Here is a 21686-nt window from a genome sequence, read left to right as displayed (position 1 = left end):
GAATGAAAACGATAAATTGTTAAAAATTACTCATGAAAAAAACTATGATTTTAAAAAAAAAAAAAGGAGTGTTAAGAATGATAAATTTCTTGATCATGAAATTAGATAATTTCTAAATTCTCAAATTTTATTCATAGTTTTTTTTTTTTTTTTTTTAATCAATAGTGTAGTTTCTCTTTCTTCTTAGAATTAGGAATTTATTTAACTCTCAAATAAAATAACAAATATGCAGTTTTGTTTATTTTTTTTTTTTCTTTTGCAGGCATCAGGTGTAAAAGTAGATGCAAGTTGCAAGAAAGCTTATGATGAATTACATCAAAAGCATCAACATTCATACATAATATTTCGAATTTCGGATGATGATACAACAATTATTGTTGACAAAATTGGCACTAAGAATGCACCGTATTCTGAATTCGTTGATGTTAGCTATATTTTTCACAAATTACTGTTAAATAAAAAAATAAAATAAAATTTTGCTTAAGAGTGCTTTACATTTCATGAATTATTTTTGAAACTGCTCATATTGTTAATACAAAATTTTGCTATCTTTCCACTATTAGTAGTGAAATTTTTGAAGCATTATTAATGCTTAGAAAATTTAAATAAACAAAGAAAAAAAAAAGAAAGAAATTTACCCAAACAATAGTTTATATTCAAGCACTGCAATCGTTTAATTTTCTTTTTCATTTTTACACTTCACATTTGCATTTACTGTTACATTTCTTTCACCTATTTCTGGTACTTATTTATGCTAGCAATTTTGCCAATTAATCAGTTAAAAATTTCAGGAAATTCGGAAGAGTGTAGGTGATGGTAAGGAATGTCGTTATGCTGCAGTGGACGTTGAAGTACAGGTACAACGGCAAGGTACAGATGCTGCATCTCGACTTACTAAAGTTGTTTTTGTGCAATAGTAAGTTACTATCATTTGTTGTAATATTTGTCTGGAGTAAAAAAGATAAATGTTGACCTTCAATTATTTTAAAACTTAATTTTATGAATGCACATTTGAATTTTGCACTCTTTACTTTTGATTTTTGCTGAGAAAAGGTAAAAAAGAGCCAAAAACGAAACGATTAACTTAACTTATTTATTTAAAAAAAAAAGTTTAATTTTATCGGATGGAAAAAAGTTTGTTGAAAAGAGAAATTTGAAACAATTGTTTGATTTGTTTTGATGAAGATGATTGCAAAGTCAATTATGTTACGCTTTTACAATCGATACTGTTAGCACTCATTGTTAGATGTTGAAAAAATTTATAAATTTACTTTTGATCATTTATTATTCTGATATTTGATTGGATGTTGACAATTGTCAAATTTATATAAGAAAGAAAATTTCATATATTTTCATTAAAAAATTTTTATACTTTCTTTAAATGTCTCATTTTTTTTTTTGCAGTTGTCCAGATGAAGCACCAGTACGTAGACGTATGTTATATGCATCGTCGGTTCGTGCTTTGAAAGCTACATTGGGTTTGGAAAGTTTAATGCAAGTACAAGCAAGTGATATCTCAGATATCGATGAAAAAGCAATTAAGCATGAATTGATGAGTCATCAACGTACTTAAATAAAATACTCAACAAATTTGTGCCACTGTTGATGTATACGTTGCTATCATAATTTAATATTAATTTTTCTTTTGTTTATTTTTCTTTAATTTTACCACACCAATGATCAATCAATGAAATAATAGTTCAATTTTATGCAAATTTGATTTTTATTTGTTTATTTATTTTTTTATCTTCAAATAATTTATTACATTATCAAATAATTGCATACATAAAAATGTTTTTTTTTTTTTTTTTTTTTAATTCATTTTACTACAAATTGCCAAATGATGTATGTTTTTTCTTCTTTTTTTTTTTTCTCTCGCTTTTGCAAAATATCAGAAGAATAAAGGAATTTTTTTTTTTAAAGTTTCAATCTTTTCAGTTACAGAAATACATTCATCAATTTTAAGATTGTGTGATAAATGCATGCGCATTTCTGCTTTTTTTTAGAAAGTTTTACTGGAGGTTTTTTTTTTTTTTTTTTGGAACATTATAAAATTTAAAATTTCTAGAAAATGGAAAGGTAGAAGAAAAAAGGGAAAGAATTATTTTTGAAGATGATTATGCAATCATCTGTTTTGTGATTAGAATAGTATTGGAGAAAATTGGAGAATATAATATTCAGATGATAGTCTTTAGGAGATAATTAGATAAAATTTTCATTTTCTATCGTTATCGTTTTCCGATTGAAAAAAATAAACTTTACTTTTTATTTTGTCAGATGTATATTACTAATTAGTCTGACCAAAAAAAAAAAAATGCCACCTTTCTCAGTTAATATATTAAATATCAATGTACTATAAATTCATTAATTTATTCGTTCACCTTAAAGCAACAATTGCTGAACAAAATTATTATCATCACCAGCAAAATTATCATTATCATTAGCTAAATTGTCATTATCATTAGCAAATTTATCATTATCATTAGCTAAATTGTCATTATCATTAGCAAAACCATCATTATCATTAGCAAAATTATTATCATCACCAGCAAAATTATCATTATCATTAGCAAAATTGTCATTATCATTAGCAAATTTATCATTATCATTAGCTAAATTGTCATTATCATTAGCAAAACCATCATTATCATTAGCAAAATTATTATCATCATCAGCAAAATTATCATTATCATTAGCAAAATTGTCATTATCATTAGCAAAACTATCATTATCATTAGCAAAATTATTATCATCATCAGCAAAACTATCACTATAATTAGCAAGATTACCATCGTTATCACCATGATTATCATCAGTTTTGCACTTGTCACTCTCTTTTCACTCTACACAGATGCATAATCAATTGTTTCATTTACATCATTCCTTCATAATTGTGCATCTTTTACAAATTGATCAATCGATCGATCGATCAATCGATTAACAAGTAAGAGTTAGTCTGAAAAGTTGTAAATTCCTTAATTGCAAAAAAGAAGTAATATGAGATGATAAGATGGATTTTATTTCAGAATTTTGACTGCTTGCATTGTTGATATGTGTTAAAAGCAATGAAAATTCATTCTTGGATTTTGAGAATTTCGGGAAAAAAGAATTATTCAATATTTTCAGAAGAAAGAATTATTCCAATTATTCATACATTTAATAATGGATCAAAAAGAATTGAATGATATATTATTCGATAAGAATTTTCAATATGAACAATAATAGTAATTCCTGTTATTTTTAATTAATTATATATTTATTTCATTGGTCAAATCATTTTAACCACTTGCTCATTGAAATTTATAGAACTAATTATATAAATTGCATAATGTACTACAGAACAGTGATTGAATCATGATATGATAAATATCAAAGTATTTTAATGTTACAGATCTCATTATAGATCCAAATTTTAGTTAAGTTTAATTTTAGTTAATTATTGCTACTTATCAATTAAACTATCACTTATTTTAACCATTAAAAAGACAACAATAATAATGATAATAACAATAATATTAATAATAATGCTGATACTGCGATATTTAGTAGTAAACTGAGAGTGGAAAATGGAATTTAAGGATTAAATTAAAGAATTGATTAGTTAAAAAGTTTTCTAGCGAAATAAAAAACAATTCAAATAAATATTAGCGTCAATTTTTGTTCAACTTAAGATACTTCCTACTGCTTTTTCATATATTCGATTATCAATTAAGGATTTTCTTTCTTTTTCTCTTCCTATTTCACTAAATTAATACATTTCTTTTTTTTTTTTTTTTTTTCAACCATAAATGAATAACAATGCTCATTCATTCACGAAATTTGTCCACAATTCTCGATGGTAATTGTCGCAGTGGTACGTCCTTTCTGTGCACCGTATCCTTCCAAAATACCGTACGATTCTAAGCAATCAAAAGTATCGAATCCATCTATCAATTTACCAAATGCCACATGATAATCATCTAACCTACAATAAAATAATTCCAAAAAATGAAAAAATAGGAAGGATTATTTTAAAATTTATATCTTAAAAGAAAAAAAAAAATTATTTACCAAAATATTTAAATATACCCAAGATAAAAATAAAGCATTAAAAATAATTAATAAAGCTTTAACATATTTCAAATTGTCTTTTCAAATTGTCTTTTCAGCATGACAAATTCCATCAAAAATTGCAATTTCTGTAGCTGATTAAATAAAAAAAGAGAAAAAAAGTTTGAAATGAAATAAAAGAAACAAAATATTTACCATGGAGTTTCATCGAAAGTAATGAAGAATCGTGAACTAACAGTATTTGGCCATCCATAATTATCCATGGATAGAATTCCACGACTGTCATGTTTTAGGATGAAATTTTCATCTTCAAAATATTTTTCATCAAAAATTGAACGTCCACCACTTCGATCAGCATTGTTTGTTTCAAAATCACCGCTCTATACAAGAATTACAAGTTGAAAATATTTAGATGTGAAAATTTTTTGTTTTTTCAAACTTTAACAGCTATTCCAAAAAAGACTATTTTTTTTTTTATTTATCTTGCATTTTTTCTATGTATTTCAAATTAAACTAAATTATTTTTAAATTCATTTAAATCATTTTCAATTAATAACAACTATCCATTCAAAACGATCAACTTACGCATGCACAAAATCCTGGAATAACACGATAGAAAATGCAACCTTTGTAGCCAAATCCTTTTTCACCTGTACAAAGTGCTCGAAAATTTTCACATGTTTTCGGACAGATATCATCTCTCAACTTCAAAAAAATAAGTTATTTAGAGAATTTACATCGAATTTAACTTAAATGATTTGCTTGTATGATAAAGAAGAAAGATAATTTGAAAAATTTTTTTAAAACAAAGAGGGAATTTTCTTTTGAGATCAAATTCTACGAGTTATGTGTAAAATTAACTGATATAAACCTGAAAAATAAGTCTTCCAATTGCTGTTCCATTAGCAGCTAAATCGAAGAATGTTCGAATTGTCCCATTTGATGACATAGTATAATGCTACTCGTCAGATGACACCAATTGTGATACTTTTCTAACTTTCATATGCATTTATAGTAGACAAGTTTGTTACATACGTTCCTATGATTGAGCCAATTTTAACAATTTTCTTCATTTTGATAATTTTCTCCTTCCTTTCTTGTTATCTTTCATTTTTTTTTTCTCTTTTCTATAATCCAACTTCAAGTCAATTTCAAGTCAAATTTAATAAATGCATTTAATCTAACTAACTAACTTACATTATAGATTTCATTTCAATTCTTTCTCTCTAAAAATAACAATAACTTTGTTTACTTTGCAATATGTTTACGTTTCTTATTACATTCGATCTTATTGTCTGTTCTACCCCAAAAAAAAAATTATCCAATTATGTATTTCTCGAAAAATTTACTTTCTATAACTTATATTGCAGTCGGTAACTTTTATAACTTTACTTTCATATTTACTTTCTATAACTCATATTGCAGTCGGTTACTTTCATATTTACTTTCTATAACTTATATTGCGCAACATGTCTATGTGCAGTCGGTGATTTGACCTCTTAATGACCATTATGAATAATTTCTACTCTTATGAATGGCGGCATATGGTTAATAGTAGAAAGTAAATAATGTCCAATTATTCATTTTACTTCTTTTTTTTTTTTTTTTCTAAGATAGTCGTCTAAAGATTGAGGTAAGTAATACATTTAATTCTATGCATAATTAATCGCTTTTCAAATTTTCTCATAGCTAATTTAAAACAGATAAATGTGAAAGCTTTCAAAGAGTTAAATTATGCTAAAATGAATGACAATTAACTGATAGCTGGTTGTTTATTTATATTTTATGAATTCTTTCAGCTTAACAGCTGTTGCAACAGTCAAAGGTCAATTCCTTTACTGTTAGAATACTGTTAAGCTATTTCATTCTAATTCTAATTTCTATGTCAAATCAAATCGACAGATGATGTATTTTAATTGAATGATTAGAAATAAACAAATAAAAAAAATTAAGGAGGAGATGAAGAGAGCTACAAAAAGAAAGCAATTTAATGAGAATTCAGAAGTAATCAGTGAAAAAATAAAAACTATTCGTAAATCACTAAACAAAATTGAACATACCAATTTGTCATCAAATTCGAAACGAAAACGAAAGCGAAATAGTTTACTTGAAGTGAAGTTTGTTTTCTTTATTATTTTTTTTTTTTTTTTCAAAATTTGTTAATCTATTTTAATATGAATATGTATGAATGAGCTATTACATAAAACATATTATTATTTTTGCCTTTTTTTTTTTTTTTTTTTAAATAAAAGCAATTTATTTATAACAATCTTGCATTTTTTAAGATAGTAATAAATTTTGAATTTTTTTTTAATTCTTTCTTGTAATAATTTAAGAAAAGCAAAAAAAAAAAAAAAAGGAATGTAATAATGCAATCACAGAATAATAATCATTAGTGATGCAAAATAGTTTATAAAAGTTTTGTAAGATAAGTATAAAAAAAATGTAGCCTAATTTTGATAATTTATGAATATTGTTAAATTATGCACATTATTGGTTAATTTCATTTTCATTATTTCGCTTCTTTTTTCTATGAATTTAAATTGTTTTAATTTAATAATTTTAAATTTAGCAATGTTGAATGTTTCATCTGATTTGAAATTATTATTATTATTGTTATTGTTATTATTATTATTATTATTGAAATGGAATAACATGCAGAAAATTTGTATTTTATAGGACAAAAATTCATGATATGTTATGGAGTACAGTATATCATCGCAATCATCGTTATGATGTTCGAGCTGCTGATCGAGAAGCTATTCAAGTGGAACAAGAATTTATAAAATCTTATTTTAAAACTACTGCCACTCCAACTAATCCTACCACTACTACCACTATTCATCCATATAACTTTAATGTAACAAAAGTTTCATCAAAGCAAAAGATAAACAAAACAAAGATTTCGTCAGTTAATTGATGATAATTATTAAAATTATCTTAAAATTTGATATATTGTAGTAAAAATAATTTAGAATTTAAGAAGAAATTTATGATAATAACATGAAATCTTCCTATTTCTTTATTATTTTAAATTTAATTAGTTCAACAAATTCTTGTCACAATTATATAATTCATTAATTTTCTCACTTGTTTAATCGCATTTTCTTTTAATTCAAATATCGTTATATAATATAATTCAAATTTTTAGCAATTTTTGTTTTCTCTTTGATCTAACCGAACTAGAAACCTTATCAGTAAAACTGCTTTTAACAAAGAAATATGTATTTTGAATTTATATATTTCGTATTTGTATCATTTTTTTTTTTCCATTTTGTAAATTTTGATATATTTCTCTGTTATTTCTTAATGTTATAACTATTTTATTTACATTTCCTGTTGTGATTCTTTTTATAATTTCAAATATTATCTTATATATTATCAATGTATTTTAATAAAATTAGAAATCATGCTGAATTTGCATCCAAACAGTTTCACCATTAGATATTATCAATTTCAGATACAACTTTTTAAATCTAACTTCAATTTTATTAAATTCATTCAGGAAGAATTCTGAACAATAAAAATATGAAAAAATTATTCGTTTATGCTAAGTAAAGAATTCAGATTTGACTGATTTAGTTCAAAAAATAAACATTTCTTTAGTTAATATTTTAATCGAAAGTAGTTTAGAAGAATTTCATCTCTCTTTCTGAATATACAATTTAATTCTGTGATATTTAATCTATAAAGCAAAATATATTTTCATACTTGTAATTAGCTTAAATCATTCCTAGTTTTGCAGCAAAATGAGAGTCAATTAAAAGATAGTTGCGAGCAACATATAAATGTTTAATAAAACAAAAAATATACTTTTGAAACTATTTTAAAAAAAGATATTCATAAGTGATCTTCTCAGGATGTTATAGCTATGATTGAAACTTTTTTAAGAAATCAATAAAATAATCAGATCATTGTTCTACTCATGGAAAGAATTGAGAACCTAATAAGTCTAAAAGTAATAAAAATGGTTCATTTTTTTTTTTTTTTGGATCATTTTTTATTGCTATCAAATTCAATGTTTTACTAATAGTTTCTCTGTTGAACAATGAATAGAAATTTGAAGAGAATGAAGAAAGAGTAAATGAGAAATTTGCGCAATCATTGTGCGCCTCACTTATAAATTCTATAAAATCCATATGAAAGCAAAAAGCAAATGTGAAACACCTTCGCAGGTATTTTTTACCCATTCGATGTCAACTGAAATTTATTATTCAATAAAGAAGAGACAGTTTAAATTTTAACATATCTCAGACAACACTCCACATTACTCTCATATTTTTACTTTATAAAAGAGATTCACTAATGTATCAAATCGCTCTGAAGAATTCACTTCAAATCATCTTTTCACAGTCAATCGATCAACGATGCTATTTTTTTCGATTATCGAGAATTCTCGAGAATTCGAACATTAGCTACTTTTTGAACTCCTGTATATACATATATTATAGTATTGCACAAAATCTATATCATAAAAGATCATAAAAATTGATCACTTAGTTACACGTCGAAATAAATATCACAAATTGGTATCATTTAACACTTTTCAAATCTAACTATCATCACATGCAAGAAATTTAATCATCTGCTGAGGTTAGAAATTTTTCTTTTATTTTTAGTGACGAAGTTTGCATGAAAAGAAAGCGACAAAAGTTTGTGATATGAGCAATAAAGCAATAGGAGAAAACGATGATTTACAACGTTCTCATGTGCAGCATCATTTAGTGCTTGCATCTGAAATTGCGTAAAACTTGAAATTGTCATCCGGAAATGATCCGGCAAGGAAATACTGTAAAAAAGCAAAGTGGGATTGCATTCTACCTGACATTTCGTTATTTGAATTTATCCATTTTCCAAAGTAATGTATTTGGCTCAAAATTGTAAAAAGCAATTGTAGAAGTTATTAATTCTAAAATAGCAGGTGGGCTGAGCCGGTGATCGAAACCGGGACCTCTCGCACCCAAAGCGAGAATCATACCACTAGACCACTCAGCCGCGGTAAACAATACCAAATAAGGTTTGAAGTTTTGAGTAGTTAAAAATGAATTTGATCTCTGATCTCTGTAATTTGAAATTTATTGAAATGCTTCTTTATGACTTCTTTATAGAGCTAAGATGAAAATGATGGAATTTACTCGTAGGTTAGTGAAATAGCTGTGAATTGGATAGGAAAGAATGTGTTTAACTGTGAAAAAAAAAAAAATTTAATTTAATTGAAATTTAAATGTCACATAAAAATTTTTAATGTTTAACCTTACAAAAAATCATTTACATGCATTCTTGCCTTCTCATTATCATTCAACTTTCTCCATTTGGTATTTAGAAATTATTTATTTTCATTGCTAATTTGTTCACTCTTTCCATTATTTCTTACTAAATTTTAAACAAAAACGTTTAATTAACTACTGAAAGAGATCGAATTGAATTAAAAGAAGTAAAATTGAATGTGATTAAATCGAGAAAGGTAACAATGAATAAATCATTTAGGCGTATTCAACTAAAATAATTTAATTTATTTAAAAAAAAGATTTTATCAATCGAAGCTAATTTTTTTATCAATGATAAATCGAAGCTAATTTTTTATCAATGATAAATTAATTGTATCAAAGAGATTCTTCGTTCATTGCCAATTACAATTGTTAATTTCAAGCACAATTGACGAATTCTCGAGTTACTCGAGTTACTTTCAGAGTTACTTTCTATGATCAAAAAGATGTAAAGATTACATCTAGCCAAAAGAAAAAAAAAAAAGATATTTTAATATTAGATCCTTATTGATTAGTTATTTCATTACAAACTTTTTCACAGCAAACTTTGTTTAGTGACATTTGCGCAAATTGCAATGGAAATAAAATAAATGAGTTAGGTTAATTTATTGTTGCTAAAATTCAAAAATGGCAAAATGATTGAATTTGTCATGTAAAAAAATTAGGCTAATTAAAAGTTTTATTACTTTAAAAAAAAAAAAACTTTATTACCTAATTATTACTTTTAGTTAGCAATAATTAGGGGGTAAATATTTCCTTAGCATAAGTTATGCATAATAATACGATTAAGCTTAGACTTCTGCTTTTGTAAACATTATTTTAGGATTAATTCGAAATCTAACTTTTGGTTATCCTCAATTTTTTTTTCCGCTTTATCATATTTTATTTAACTTTTTTATGAAGCTAAAAGATTGCTATTTTAAATACATACACATTCAGGTAAATATTTGATTGCTCAAAAATTATTTCAATTTAATTTTACATGTTTGTTAAAAAGTTATCTCAATTAGTCAAGAATTATGTTTAAGTTTTCTTTTTTTTTTTTTTTTTTCAAACTGAAATCTTTGGATGAGTAATGATTGTTACAGTTTTACTAAACAAAATATCAGGTAAGATATATAATTTAAAAAAAGAAAAACAAAATTTCATAACAAATGAAACATTCATTCATTCATGGTTAATAAATTTTTCAATTTTATCGGCAGCACTTCTTTAAAGTCTGCTAAAGCGTCACCTGTTCATCTAACTGACCTTCACTTCCCGCCCGTTCATTATCACAGCTGCTTGCTTCACTTATTATCATTTTAAACTATTTAAACTCTCTTACAATTAATTTACTCTTATTTTTTCTCATACAATATGAATTATTTACTATTTACTCATAACAATTTAATTAATCGATATTATGTAAATTGTTAAGTTGCATTAATTTTAGATAATTAACATTTTATCATTTAATACTTTTAACAATAACAATAATAATAATTTAACAATAAACAATAATTTCTTCTATTTTCTAGCAATACTATGATGAATTATAAATATTACTTTCTACTGATTATTGTCATTGAAATTGGCGAAGCAATCAAATTGGAACTGTCAACAGATATACCTGTAACCGATATTCAATACAATATATCATTATCTGATAGCTATCAGCAAAATACAAGTGTCGGAATTCCAGTTCTGCTTGATACTGAATCAAAGAATCTACAATTACAGGAAACTATTTTTACAGGCATCCCAGCTGGAATATATTTTCGAATTAGTCAAAAGGTTTGACTTCAAATATTTTAATGTTATAAATATCAGTAATTTCATATTTAAATTTTAACTGGAATTGTTGGATGGAATAAATGTTTTATTTGTTGAACTTCTGTGATTGACTGAAAATGACAATGTTATCATAATATCATGAAATAACATTGTTATTCCATCCATTTCTTAATTTGAATTAGCTTGAATTGGCATAGTTTGAATTTAAATTAGCATAGTTTGAAGTAAAGCTACTTATTGAAGATGAATTTCTGAATATTTTTTTTTTTTAGGGTGTGGATTATATCACAAGTTTAACTGCTGAAGCTTTACCACAATTGCTTGAAAAATCCGAAATGCCAACTATTGAAAATCCACAAATTAAAATTTCACATTTAACTATCGATAAATTTAGTAATCCAACAATAAAAGCTAAATTTGTTGCAAATATTGGTGAGTAATATTCGTTTCACCTATGAACTTGGTTAAAATTTACTGCAAACTTTTCCTCTAAATTTTTTTGCTATCAAAGATGGATATGCTATAATTTATAAAAAAGATTTATTTTTAGCCTATTAGAAATACTTAAAAGTTAACGCTTAGAATCATTTGAGAATTTTGTAGAACTAAGTTTAACCAAGATATCATTTCCTAATAAAGAAATCGAAATTTAATTAAATTTAAGAAACCAAAAGAAATCCAAAATGATGATTTATTTACTCCAGCAGTGGATATGCTATAATTTATAAAAAAAAAAAAAAATTCACAATAAATATTTAATTCTCTGCAATATTTTTATTTAGTAGTAAATTTCATTTTATCTCTCTCTCAAAATTTCACCTTTTATTTATCGAAATATCAAAATTATAAAAAAAAAAAAACGAAAATTTTACAGGTATTGAAGCGTATGTATTCTTACCTCACGTGATGCTTAACGCATTCTACGACGCTTCCACGTTTTTTAGCACGTACAAAGGAAAATTAAAAGCTGATGTGCAAAATTTAAGTGTCACAATAGAAGTACATATTAGCCGAAATGAAAGCGAAAAATTGAATATTATTGAGGTTAACTGTTTATTTTTATTTTTTACTAAATTATAGTATAATTCTGGATAGCATTGACTACTTTAAGGAGTTAATTCATCGTGGAACTTATTTAATATATCATGAATTAATTTAATTCAAGCTATCTTGAATTAATTTAATTTAAGCTAGTCAGAAATATCAATCAATCTTTTATCTTTTAATAATTTTGTCATATTAGCTATTATTTGATATTAATCGACAAGTACATCTTATATTTATTAAAATTTTCATTCGATTTGTGACGCTTTTTTGTCCTTTCTTACTTTTTACTTACTAATTATACTTTTTCTTCTTTCTAGACTCCAGTATGCAATGTCACATCTGATCTTGTAAGAATCGTTTTTGCAGGTGACATGTCAACCTATTTAAACTTATTGAGGTATGCAATTTACAGTTAGCTTCTTTGTAGTTAGCTAATTTTTTTAATTATTTAATAGCAATTTTACGATTAATTTTATTCTGGAAAAAAAAAAGCACTAGAAGTATATCTGAGTTAATAATTATTGACTTTGCTCAAATATTATCATTTATTTATAGGTCAGTAATTGAGCAAGCAGTCACTGATGTTCTCGGGAATGAACTTTGTCAACTTGCCATCAAAATAGGACAATTCTTCGAGCAACAAAAGCAACAGGTTATTTTTATTGCATTTTGGTGCATTCTTTTTTTTTCTTCTAAATATAGTTTATATAGTTAGTTATACAATTTCTTTAAGATACTGATGACTACGCCAATCCCACAGTCAACGTCATCTACGCCAACGCCCACACACTTATTATACTTCGGTGAATCACGTCAACTAATGGATATGAAATCAATACAAAGTGCTGAAAATGAAAATGCCTTTTATGAAACGTCTAATGAAAAGGTACTAATCATCTAATCATAAATGCTAGCATTATTTTTACAAAATTTCCAATTTTCAGCCAAAATTTCTATCAATTATTGCAATCATTCAAGATTTTATATATTTATTTAACAATTATATATTATATTTGAGATTTAAATAGTTTTGAAAAATGAATTTTTAAATTGTTAATAGTATCAGTTTAGCAGTTAAAACAGGTATCGTTTATGATGGTACTGTAATTGGAACAAAATCAAAAATCAATCGTCGCTTGCATCTTTGTAGATGGAAAATGACGAAGATTTGGCAGCAAAATTTGCAGCTGATTTATGTGCTGATGATCGATTAGATGATATGAATGTACTGAAATATTCCGGTGATATGATTTACTTACGGAATAAACGTAACCTGTATTTTGGAACAACACCTGAAAGTGAACGTTTTAATCCATTATTGAAAGATGGTCTTTGGGCACCTGATTTGACATTGATGTATTCACCAAAGTTCTCAAATGAGGTAAAGCATTCTTAATTTTTTTTTTTTTTAAACATTTTTTATTCGTTCTTTTAATGCAACTATCATCTTTCCGGTTTTTTCGAAATACGGAAACTATTGAATGGCATGAAATATTAGCAATAAATAATGCTAAGAACACAATATCAGACAGTTAAAAAATTAAGACAATATGCTAATATATATGAATTTATGTTTATGACAGGATGTAATATTTGGGCTCGATGCAGGTATCATATTTTTTGGCCAAAGGGCAAAGAATGTTGCTCGGCCAAATATGCTCAATATATCAGCATTTGGTGATAAAGTTTGTTAATTGTACATTTATCGAAATATGAATTGAAATTTTATCACAATTAATTAGAAAACATGAAGGACATTTGTGATTTGTGAATAAATCTTTTCATCTATCACAATCTGATCAGTAAATTAAACTTCCGGTTCTGATGATATTTTCGGTTTTCACTACTATATGATCTCTTGATCATATTTTTTTTTTTTTTTTTTAGATGTTTGGTGTGATTATCAGTGAATACGTACCAAACACGTTTTTTGCACATATTTACGACGAAGATATGGGAGTGTTACGTGAAAAATTTCGTACTCATAACTTACCAAAATTCATAAAACCAATAGCTAAGTTATTGTGTGCTCGTTGTGAACTTCAATTTATTGCTAATCTGACGAGGTGAGATAATTTTTCATTTTGAAATTAATTATTTTAAAGATTAAATAATAATGATCAGTTTTTACTGATTAATTCTTGATTTTTTTCCAATAGTAACAATATTTATGGTCTTTCATTTAATTAATGAAATGAAATTTAAAAAAATTTTAATTTCATAATAGCACGAATATGACAAATTCACAAGCTATTCCAGGCGACCACATCTTGTTATCAGTGAACAAGGTGTTAAAATTGATATTCAAATTGATTTGCTAATTTTATTTGTTGGCAAATCACGAAGACATAATATTGTTGATGCAAATGCAGAACTTGATGTGACAGTAAGTTAATCTATTTTAAAATTTAAATTAGAAAGTATTTGATTTGAAAAGAATTCTTGATATAAGTAAAATATGCAAAAGTGCTACAATTTTCGATATTTTTATGAGAAATAATCCCAATTTACCTATATTTATATCGTAGTGATACTAAATTCAATCAATTTTATGGGTCAGGTTGATTTTATAGGTCATTCTATCAGTAATAATTACTTATTTGAGTCAAAGCATCCATCGTTTGACAGAGTACAAACTTGACTTAATCTTTAATTTCTATGTAAGAATAAATTATTTAATAAAATATTAAGGTTCGCCCATATCTTAGACATAGTCGCTTATATGGTGATGTAGCATTAACTGGAGTGGACATTAAGATAAAAGGGGTATGCTCTTTTCTTTTTTTTTTTTTTTTTACAGAAAAATTAATTCAACGATAAATTTCAATTTTTATTTAAATCATTTTTATTTATTTTAAATTGCTATTTTAAATTAATATTGGCAATAACTTATTTTTATATGGGAATTGGTGGAATATTTGCGAATACAATTCGTAAAGCATTGAATAGTGTGGTACCGAAGAAACTTTGGCCAAAAATAAAGAAACGTTTACGTTTTGCATTCAATCAACGAGGTGAAGTGAAAAAATTTTTAAAATTAATTTTAATTTTACATATTTTAAAAGGAATTTTACTATTATTCATTTAAATTTTAGTCATAATTTTATAGCTATTCCAATTTAATTTTAGGCTAATATTTTTTGTTAACAATGTTGATTTTAGGTATTAAGCTACCGGTGATGTGTGGTGTTGAACTGGAAAGACCATCATTAAGTTACATCGATCATGCTATCGTAATTGATACCGATTTCAGGTTATTTGCATTAAAAATTTTCACTTTTAATTTTATTGTCAAAAAATTTTTTCACTAAAGAAAATTTCATATATAAATAAATAAATTATATATTATGTTTACAGATTATCTTATAAAATAATGTTTACATTTGTTTTAGCTATGATTTACCACGATTTATTCGCAAATTTAAAGTGCATATTAATGCTGAAATTGCAAGAGCAAGAAAGAAAGAGCAATTGGAAAGTGAGGAAGACTACTGATCATTTAGAAATGATTTAAAATTGCTTACAAATGATGAATGTATTTAAGTACATTTAAAATAAACATTTGTTACACTTTTCATAATTTATAATTTGAAAAGAAATGATCGAATTTTGTTATTTGATTATTTCATAGAATTTTGTTGAGCAAACATTTTTGTGGATAATTTATTACAAAAATTTATTTTAAGAATTGATAAATTTTATGAAAGAATTAAAATTCTATCTAAAGCTAAAAAAGTATGATCAATTTTTTTTTTTTTATAAAAAAAGATGAAAGAGAGAAAAACATTACTGTTTTAATTGAATTAGTAAAAGGATGTTAAGCTATAGAAAGCCTTTCTTTTTTTTTTTTTTTTTCTAACTTTTGAAATGAATTTTTTACTTTGCAAATTTTGGACAAATTCTTGGACCACAAATTCATACTAGGCCATTTATTTAATACATTAATGAAAACAGAAAAGAGAAGGCAATAGGAAAAAAAAAAAGTAAAAACATATTAATTAATTAATATATGAACGAACAAATTATTTGCTTTATGTATTATTTCACATCAATAATATAACTCTGAAATTAATCTTTAAACAAATGTCATTAGCAAGTGAAATAATCTTTTAATTTCAAAAGATGGTCATTTTGAAAATTTTTTAAAAAATTTTCAAAACTATTGCAAATCATACGAATGTTACACTGCTAAAGAGTATGAAAAAGTGTTGAAAATGTGACAACAATTTTGATAATATCTTTTGACATTAATTTAAATTTTAAAGCTTAAAGCAAAAATAAAGCAAAATATAATAATACAAATTAATTATTAAAAAAAAAAAAAAATTATTTTCATTATGTCAAAAGTCCTAAAACAAGGATAGAGCATTAGTGATATCATATAGCATTTCAGCAGTATATTTTTCAGATCAATCTGCAATATTTGTGCGAAATTTATTTACATTGTACAAGTAATCACTTATAATATTAAAAGTTCAAAAAGTAAAAGTTCAAACTTTATTCTTTACTATCATTTCAATTTAAGACTTTCATAAAAATATAATAGTACTTTTTGCATCATTTGAAATTATAAGTTGATTTTTGTAAAAAAAAAAACTTACACAAAAAGAAAAAAAAAAAAACCCTCTACTATTCAATCTTTTGTAAATTTAATATTTCCTGATAAAGTAATTTAAATAGAAAAAAAAAAAAATAATAACAAAAAAAAAGAAATGCATAAAAGTTACTTCCGACATGTATTCTTGTGCGATAACTATCAATAGGATTTGATTGCGGTGGACCGTATGATGCACGAGATGACATTGGTGTCGTATATGTTTGTGAATATCTACAAATGAATAGTATAACTGTATTAGATTTAAAAAAAGAAAGAAGGAAACTTACATGAATAGAATCTAAAAGAAAAGATTCTAAAAAAAAAAATTTACGTTAACTGAAACTCTCATGAAACAATGATCGATCAGCAAATTTGAGTCCAATCAGCTCTTCACAGAATACAGAAAAGTTTTACTTGTCTCTAAGAAGAAATTGCATTCCAATATCCACAAGGAAAAGAATAGCACATAAGAATAAGAAAGCCTGAAATTATAACAAAAATTTAAGAAAAAAAAGAAAAAAAAAAAGTTAATTTCAATAATAACTAAAAGATATAACACCTGGATAATTCTATAATTTTAATCTACTATACATCTAATTATTATCGCAGTTTGATTACTTTTGCATTTTGAATATTATCAGAGAGAGAAGAAAAAAAAAAAAAAAAAACAATTTAATTTTTGAAAATTATACCTTTAAATTGGAATGGAGTATTTATACATAACAAAACACTTAATTTATTATTTTTGTCAAGAAATTTATGACAAATCAATGTTAATATTATTAATAAATTTCTCCGTAAATTGTCTTAAATTTCATAAATTTAAATTTAAATTTTCGGAAAAAAAAAATTTTTTTTTTTTTTCAAAATAATACAAATAATATTTAATAATAAATTATTGTAAAATTTTTGCAAACCGCAGCAGCTGCCCATCCCTTAACTACGAATAATATATCACAATTTGGTACATTCATACAACCACTGAATTGGCCACCACCAATTTGTCTAATTAATATTCCCATATGACTGTAACCGGTTGCATACCATGTCTCAACACCTCCAAGAGCCAGAAATATCAATATTGATATCATCGAAAAACATACTTGCTACAAAATTAAATTTCACTTTATCCCTATTTAAAAATAAAAAAAAAAAAAAATCCATAGTAATCATAATGATGCTAATTATAAATGACAATAATCTGTCACCATTACTTTATTATAGAGTTGTACACCTGTTTAATAATTTCAAGAGTGAGAGAAGCATCCATAATCATTAATCATCTGATATATGTAAACAAAAATTATGGAAATATTTACATCAATAAATAAACAAAAATTTTTTCGTTGAAAATAGACATAACAAATGTTATACTATACTACAATATATCCAATTTAACTCATAAACAAACTATCATTCTGATGATTTTCCCTAATTAAAATTTTTTCACACTGAAACAGATCAGTTATTTCGAATTGAAATGAAATAATCCAATAAAAATCAAAGTTACTCGTAAGGTTTTTTTAAATGAAAATAAATGCAAACATTTTGTTATCAAAAATACTAGTGATAATCTCAATAATCATTAGTATTATAAAGCTTAGCTAATTGTTTATTGTTCAAACTATCGCTCAAATGTAATTTCTTTTATGTTTGAAATACAATAAAAACGACATTTGCGCGTTTTTGATAGGATAATATTAGGATTTTATTTGTAAAAAAGAAAAACTAACCATGTAAAATAGAGAAATACCGGTAGCAATTTGGAAGCAACTTAATCCAAGCGGTGGTAAAGCAAATAATACTGCAATTATGACAATTGCTAATTGACCCCAAACACTGCAACATTTATTTATTTTGTTCAAAATATTTAAATAAAATTAACAGTAGAGCTGCAAAATGATAGGCTAATCACTGATAAGCTAATCAGACGAATGTATTGAATGATAAGCTTTAAGCATTAAGTTTTAATCATGAAACATTAAGATTGTTTTTCTTTTGAAAATTTCAGATAATTGTCAAAAAAAAAAAAAAAAAAGAAAAACAATGTATAGTTAAAACTAAATGTGCAAAATGATAAAGGAGAAAATATGAGAAAAATCAGAACAAATTTTTTAGTTTAAATAGGAATATTTCATGGATTTTTACAATAAATGGCTTTTTAAAGAAAATTCAATCGTTCATCATCAGTGCATTTCAATTTTGCACAAAATAATAGTTCGAGAATTTCTTCAAATTTAACACTGTTTATCAAGATTGGTTTTGGCTTTTCAAAAAATTAAATACCAATTTTAATTTAAATTTTATTTTTTTTTTTTTTTCATTTATATCCTACTTTTTTTTTAATTGTTAGTTCAATTATTAGATATAGTTGGATAAATTTGAACAAGTAAAAATGATCCCATAAGTTGGTAAATATTAGAAAACAGACTAATCCGGTGCATAGCAAGAGAAATAGTTTTCCGGACATATGGAGCATTCATTGTTCAAAATTTCAAATGTTTGGAAAATTAATTCCCTCAAGCCTATATGTAAAGAAATAAAAATAACGAAATTGAGTATGATAATAGTTCCGTTTCAACCATTGAAAGTTGATAATTTAAAAGCAAATTTAAAGCATTGTCAACACTATCCGGATTATTTTCCGGATATATGCCACATTAGCAATGTCTTCAGCTATCAGTGTTGACACAAATGGATGTTTTGTTTGTAAAATCTTATTTACTAAATGATATTGTTATTGTTTAATTACAGCTGCTAGTAATTAGGAACACTTTCGTTCTGGACATCCATCTTCATGTTTATAAGATTTCCGGAGGAAAATGTTATGATCTTTATGATACGTTCATCGATAAAACCGGATCCAGATAGACTACCATAGTACGACAGCATTTTGTTGAACTGATAATCACATAATTGCATATGATATACAGATAAATTTTTGCTATGTAAATAATACATTAATAAAATTCAGATTATTTTCGCTTCATAAATTTCAATTTCATTCCTTCCTTAAGACAGCTATGCTACAAAAGGTATTTCACTCAGTGATAGCTTCTCGATAAATCAGATCGAGAATCAAGAACAGATCAAGATGGTGAGAAATATAGAATTGTGAATATATGAAAATTTTTTTTTTTTACTTTTGCTAATGAATGTTACGAATTATAATTTAATTTAATTTTAGAGCAAAAAAAAGAAAAGTTTTTTCGAAAAGTTTTTCATTTTAATAAAATTTCACAAATGAATGAGAATTGAAAGAGAATTAATACTTTTGTCCACGATGTTGAAAATGTACACCATTACCCCATCGGTTGATACCCATTGGTAGGAAATTTTCACTCGGGCAAATTTCATCAGTAGCTCGAATATCATTCATATATCGTGTATAGCAAACACCTGGTGCGGTAAAAATTAATACCACCGAGATGAATACAAGTAACTGAAATATATAATGATACATGATAAATTATTAGGAATGATAATAGTGATATGATAAAAGTAGAAATTGATAGTGAAACCGTTTGTTTATTTTACACTTAGATCAAAATGAGTAAATGAAAATTCACTTAAAACAGTAACATTTCTTATAACTATTGTAAAATTTTGTTTCATTAAGATTAAGAGAAATAATTTAAAAAATAAGCAAAACTATTGTAAAATTCTAATAGAATGCATAATATTGTAAAATTTTGTTTCATTAAGAGAAATAATTTGAAAAAAATAAAAAAAATAAAAAAAAGAAATTCGAAGATGACAACAATTTTCTTCCTTTTAAGATTTATGAATTGCTTTTTTCAAATTAAATTACAAAAATATGAATGAATGAATGAATGGAATGTTGTAAGTTTAATTTTAATTATAATTTTAATTATTAATTTCATTTGATTGCATAACTTTTCACTATTCTATCATTTTAAAGTTAAATTAACGAAAAAATTCCATCATAATGGATTTGTTATTATTATTATTATTAGCATTTTTTTTCAGCAAGTTGTATACGATATTTACTGCTATCCATGGAATTGTTTGTTATTCATCACTTTGACGAATAAGAATAGTACTGAATGTAATTTACATTTTTCAAATTCACATATTCCTAATTCTTTCGTTTTCGCCTCTCTAAACCATCCAACAAAATGTTTTGTAGTATTGAACGATTCATTTATACGATTTTATTTTTTTTTTTTTTTATTGCTTAATTGAAAAATGAAAAAGAAAAAAAAAAAAAAAAAAACGAAAAGTTAAGCAAATTTAAATTTAAATTTTTCAAAATTTTCCCAAAAATATATATAGTTTATTTGTATATCTACTATAAATATTACTCGTCTGAGATTTTCTATCATCTCAATTGCTACTTCCTTGTAGCTAAAGAATGCTTTAAAATGATATTTAAAATTTTGACATAAATAGCTTTTTGGCATAGAATAGCATCAAGATCGAGCATTTAACTGCTTAGGAAAAATGAAAAAGTGCAATGATTGGTAAACAAAATAGCTAAAGCATGTAAACAAAGTTTTTTTTTTTTTTTTTTGCAAAATACTATGCAAACTGCAGATGCAGTACACTCATCTTGACGTTATCACATGATGATAAGTTATGATAGCAAAGAAAATTACTAACATTGTCAATAAAGTAAGATTATAATTATAAAACACTTACCAAAATGAATACTCTGATGAAAGCAGAGATGCCAATAAACAACGAATGTGATACCATTATCTTAAAATGGAAATGTTAAATTTATTGCAAACTTTTAATTTCAATTCAAATAATTAATTCACAAAATCGTTAATTAATTATATAACATTTAATAGAAGTAATTGATTTAGCAATCGTTCATGCAATTAAAATTGAAAAATTTATGATAAATTGGAGAGATTTAATGATGAAATATTGCGTATAAACGATGAAAAAAGTTTAAACCACTTGAAATAGATTAAAATTCA

The 21686-nt window shown here is 25.0% G+C and overlaps 5 protein-coding genes and 1 non-coding gene across 6 annotated transcripts; 2 read left to right on the top strand and 4 right to left on the bottom strand.

The window, feature by feature from the left end:
- Nucleotides 1-226: 226 nt before the first annotated feature.
- Nucleotides 227-1573, top strand: Bm14711 (Uncharacterized protein; the record flags this gene model as incomplete). The annotated part of the gene is made up of 3 exons (XM_043081271.1): nt 227-424; nt 792-916; nt 1405-1573. The coding sequence occupies 3 exons, from the start codon at nt 227-229 to the stop codon at nt 1571-1573; spliced, it is 492 nt and encodes a 163-aa protein (XP_042937205.1).
- Nucleotides 1574-2382: 809 nt separating this feature from the next.
- Bm5932 (Uncharacterized protein) lies at nt 2383-2899 on the bottom strand (the record flags this gene model as incomplete). The annotated part of the gene is made up of 2 exons (XM_043081270.1): nt 2383-2770; nt 2877-2899. 2 exons carry the CDS (start codon nt 2897-2899, stop codon nt 2383-2385), a joined length of 411 nt encoding a protein of 136 aa, XP_042937204.1.
- Nucleotides 2900-3810: 911 nt separating this feature from the next.
- Nucleotides 3811-4999, bottom strand: Bm11543 (Uncharacterized protein; the record flags this gene model as incomplete). Its single annotated transcript, XM_043081269.1, has 4 exons — nt 3811-3964; nt 4246-4430; nt 4636-4755; nt 4922-4999. 4 exons carry the CDS (start codon nt 4997-4999, stop codon nt 3811-3813), a joined length of 537 nt encoding a protein of 178 aa, XP_042937203.1.
- Nucleotides 5000-8973: 3974 nt separating this feature from the next.
- Bm14591 lies at nt 8974-9045 on the bottom strand. The gene has a single exon. It is a non-coding gene; the product is annotated as a tRNA-Pro (tRNA).
- A 1799-nt stretch (nt 9046-10844) lies between these two features.
- Nucleotides 10845-15635, top strand: Bma-nrf-5 (Uncharacterized protein; the record flags this gene model as incomplete). Its single annotated transcript, XM_043081268.1, has 14 exons — nt 10845-11093; nt 11366-11525; nt 11968-12137; nt 12458-12537; nt 12696-12792; nt 12874-13026; nt 13291-13521; nt 13724-13825; nt 14028-14206; nt 14400-14526; nt 14832-14906; nt 15103-15154; nt 15303-15393; nt 15533-15635. The coding sequence occupies 14 exons, from the start codon at nt 10845-10847 to the stop codon at nt 15633-15635; spliced, it is 1869 nt and encodes a 622-aa protein (XP_042937202.1).
- A 914-nt stretch (nt 15636-16549) lies between these two features.
- Bma-rdy-2 (Uncharacterized protein) lies at nt 16550-21456 on the bottom strand (the record flags this gene model as incomplete). The annotated part of the gene is made up of 7 exons (XM_043081267.1): nt 16550-16554; nt 16868-16968; nt 17152-17219; nt 17655-17843; nt 18471-18576; nt 20010-20179; nt 21400-21456. 7 exons carry the CDS (start codon nt 21454-21456, stop codon nt 16550-16552), a joined length of 696 nt encoding a protein of 231 aa, XP_042937201.1.
- Nucleotides 21457-21686: the final 230 nt, after the last annotated feature.

The sequence above is a fragment of the Brugia malayi genome (genome assembly GCF_000002995.4).
Source record: "Brugia malayi strain FR3 genome assembly, contig: Bm_v4_Chr4_scaffold_001, whole genome shotgun sequence".
NCBI classification, from domain to species: domain Eukaryota; kingdom Metazoa; phylum Nematoda; class Chromadorea; order Rhabditida; family Onchocercidae; genus Brugia; species Brugia malayi.
This window is presented reverse-complemented; position numbering and strand designations above follow the sequence as displayed.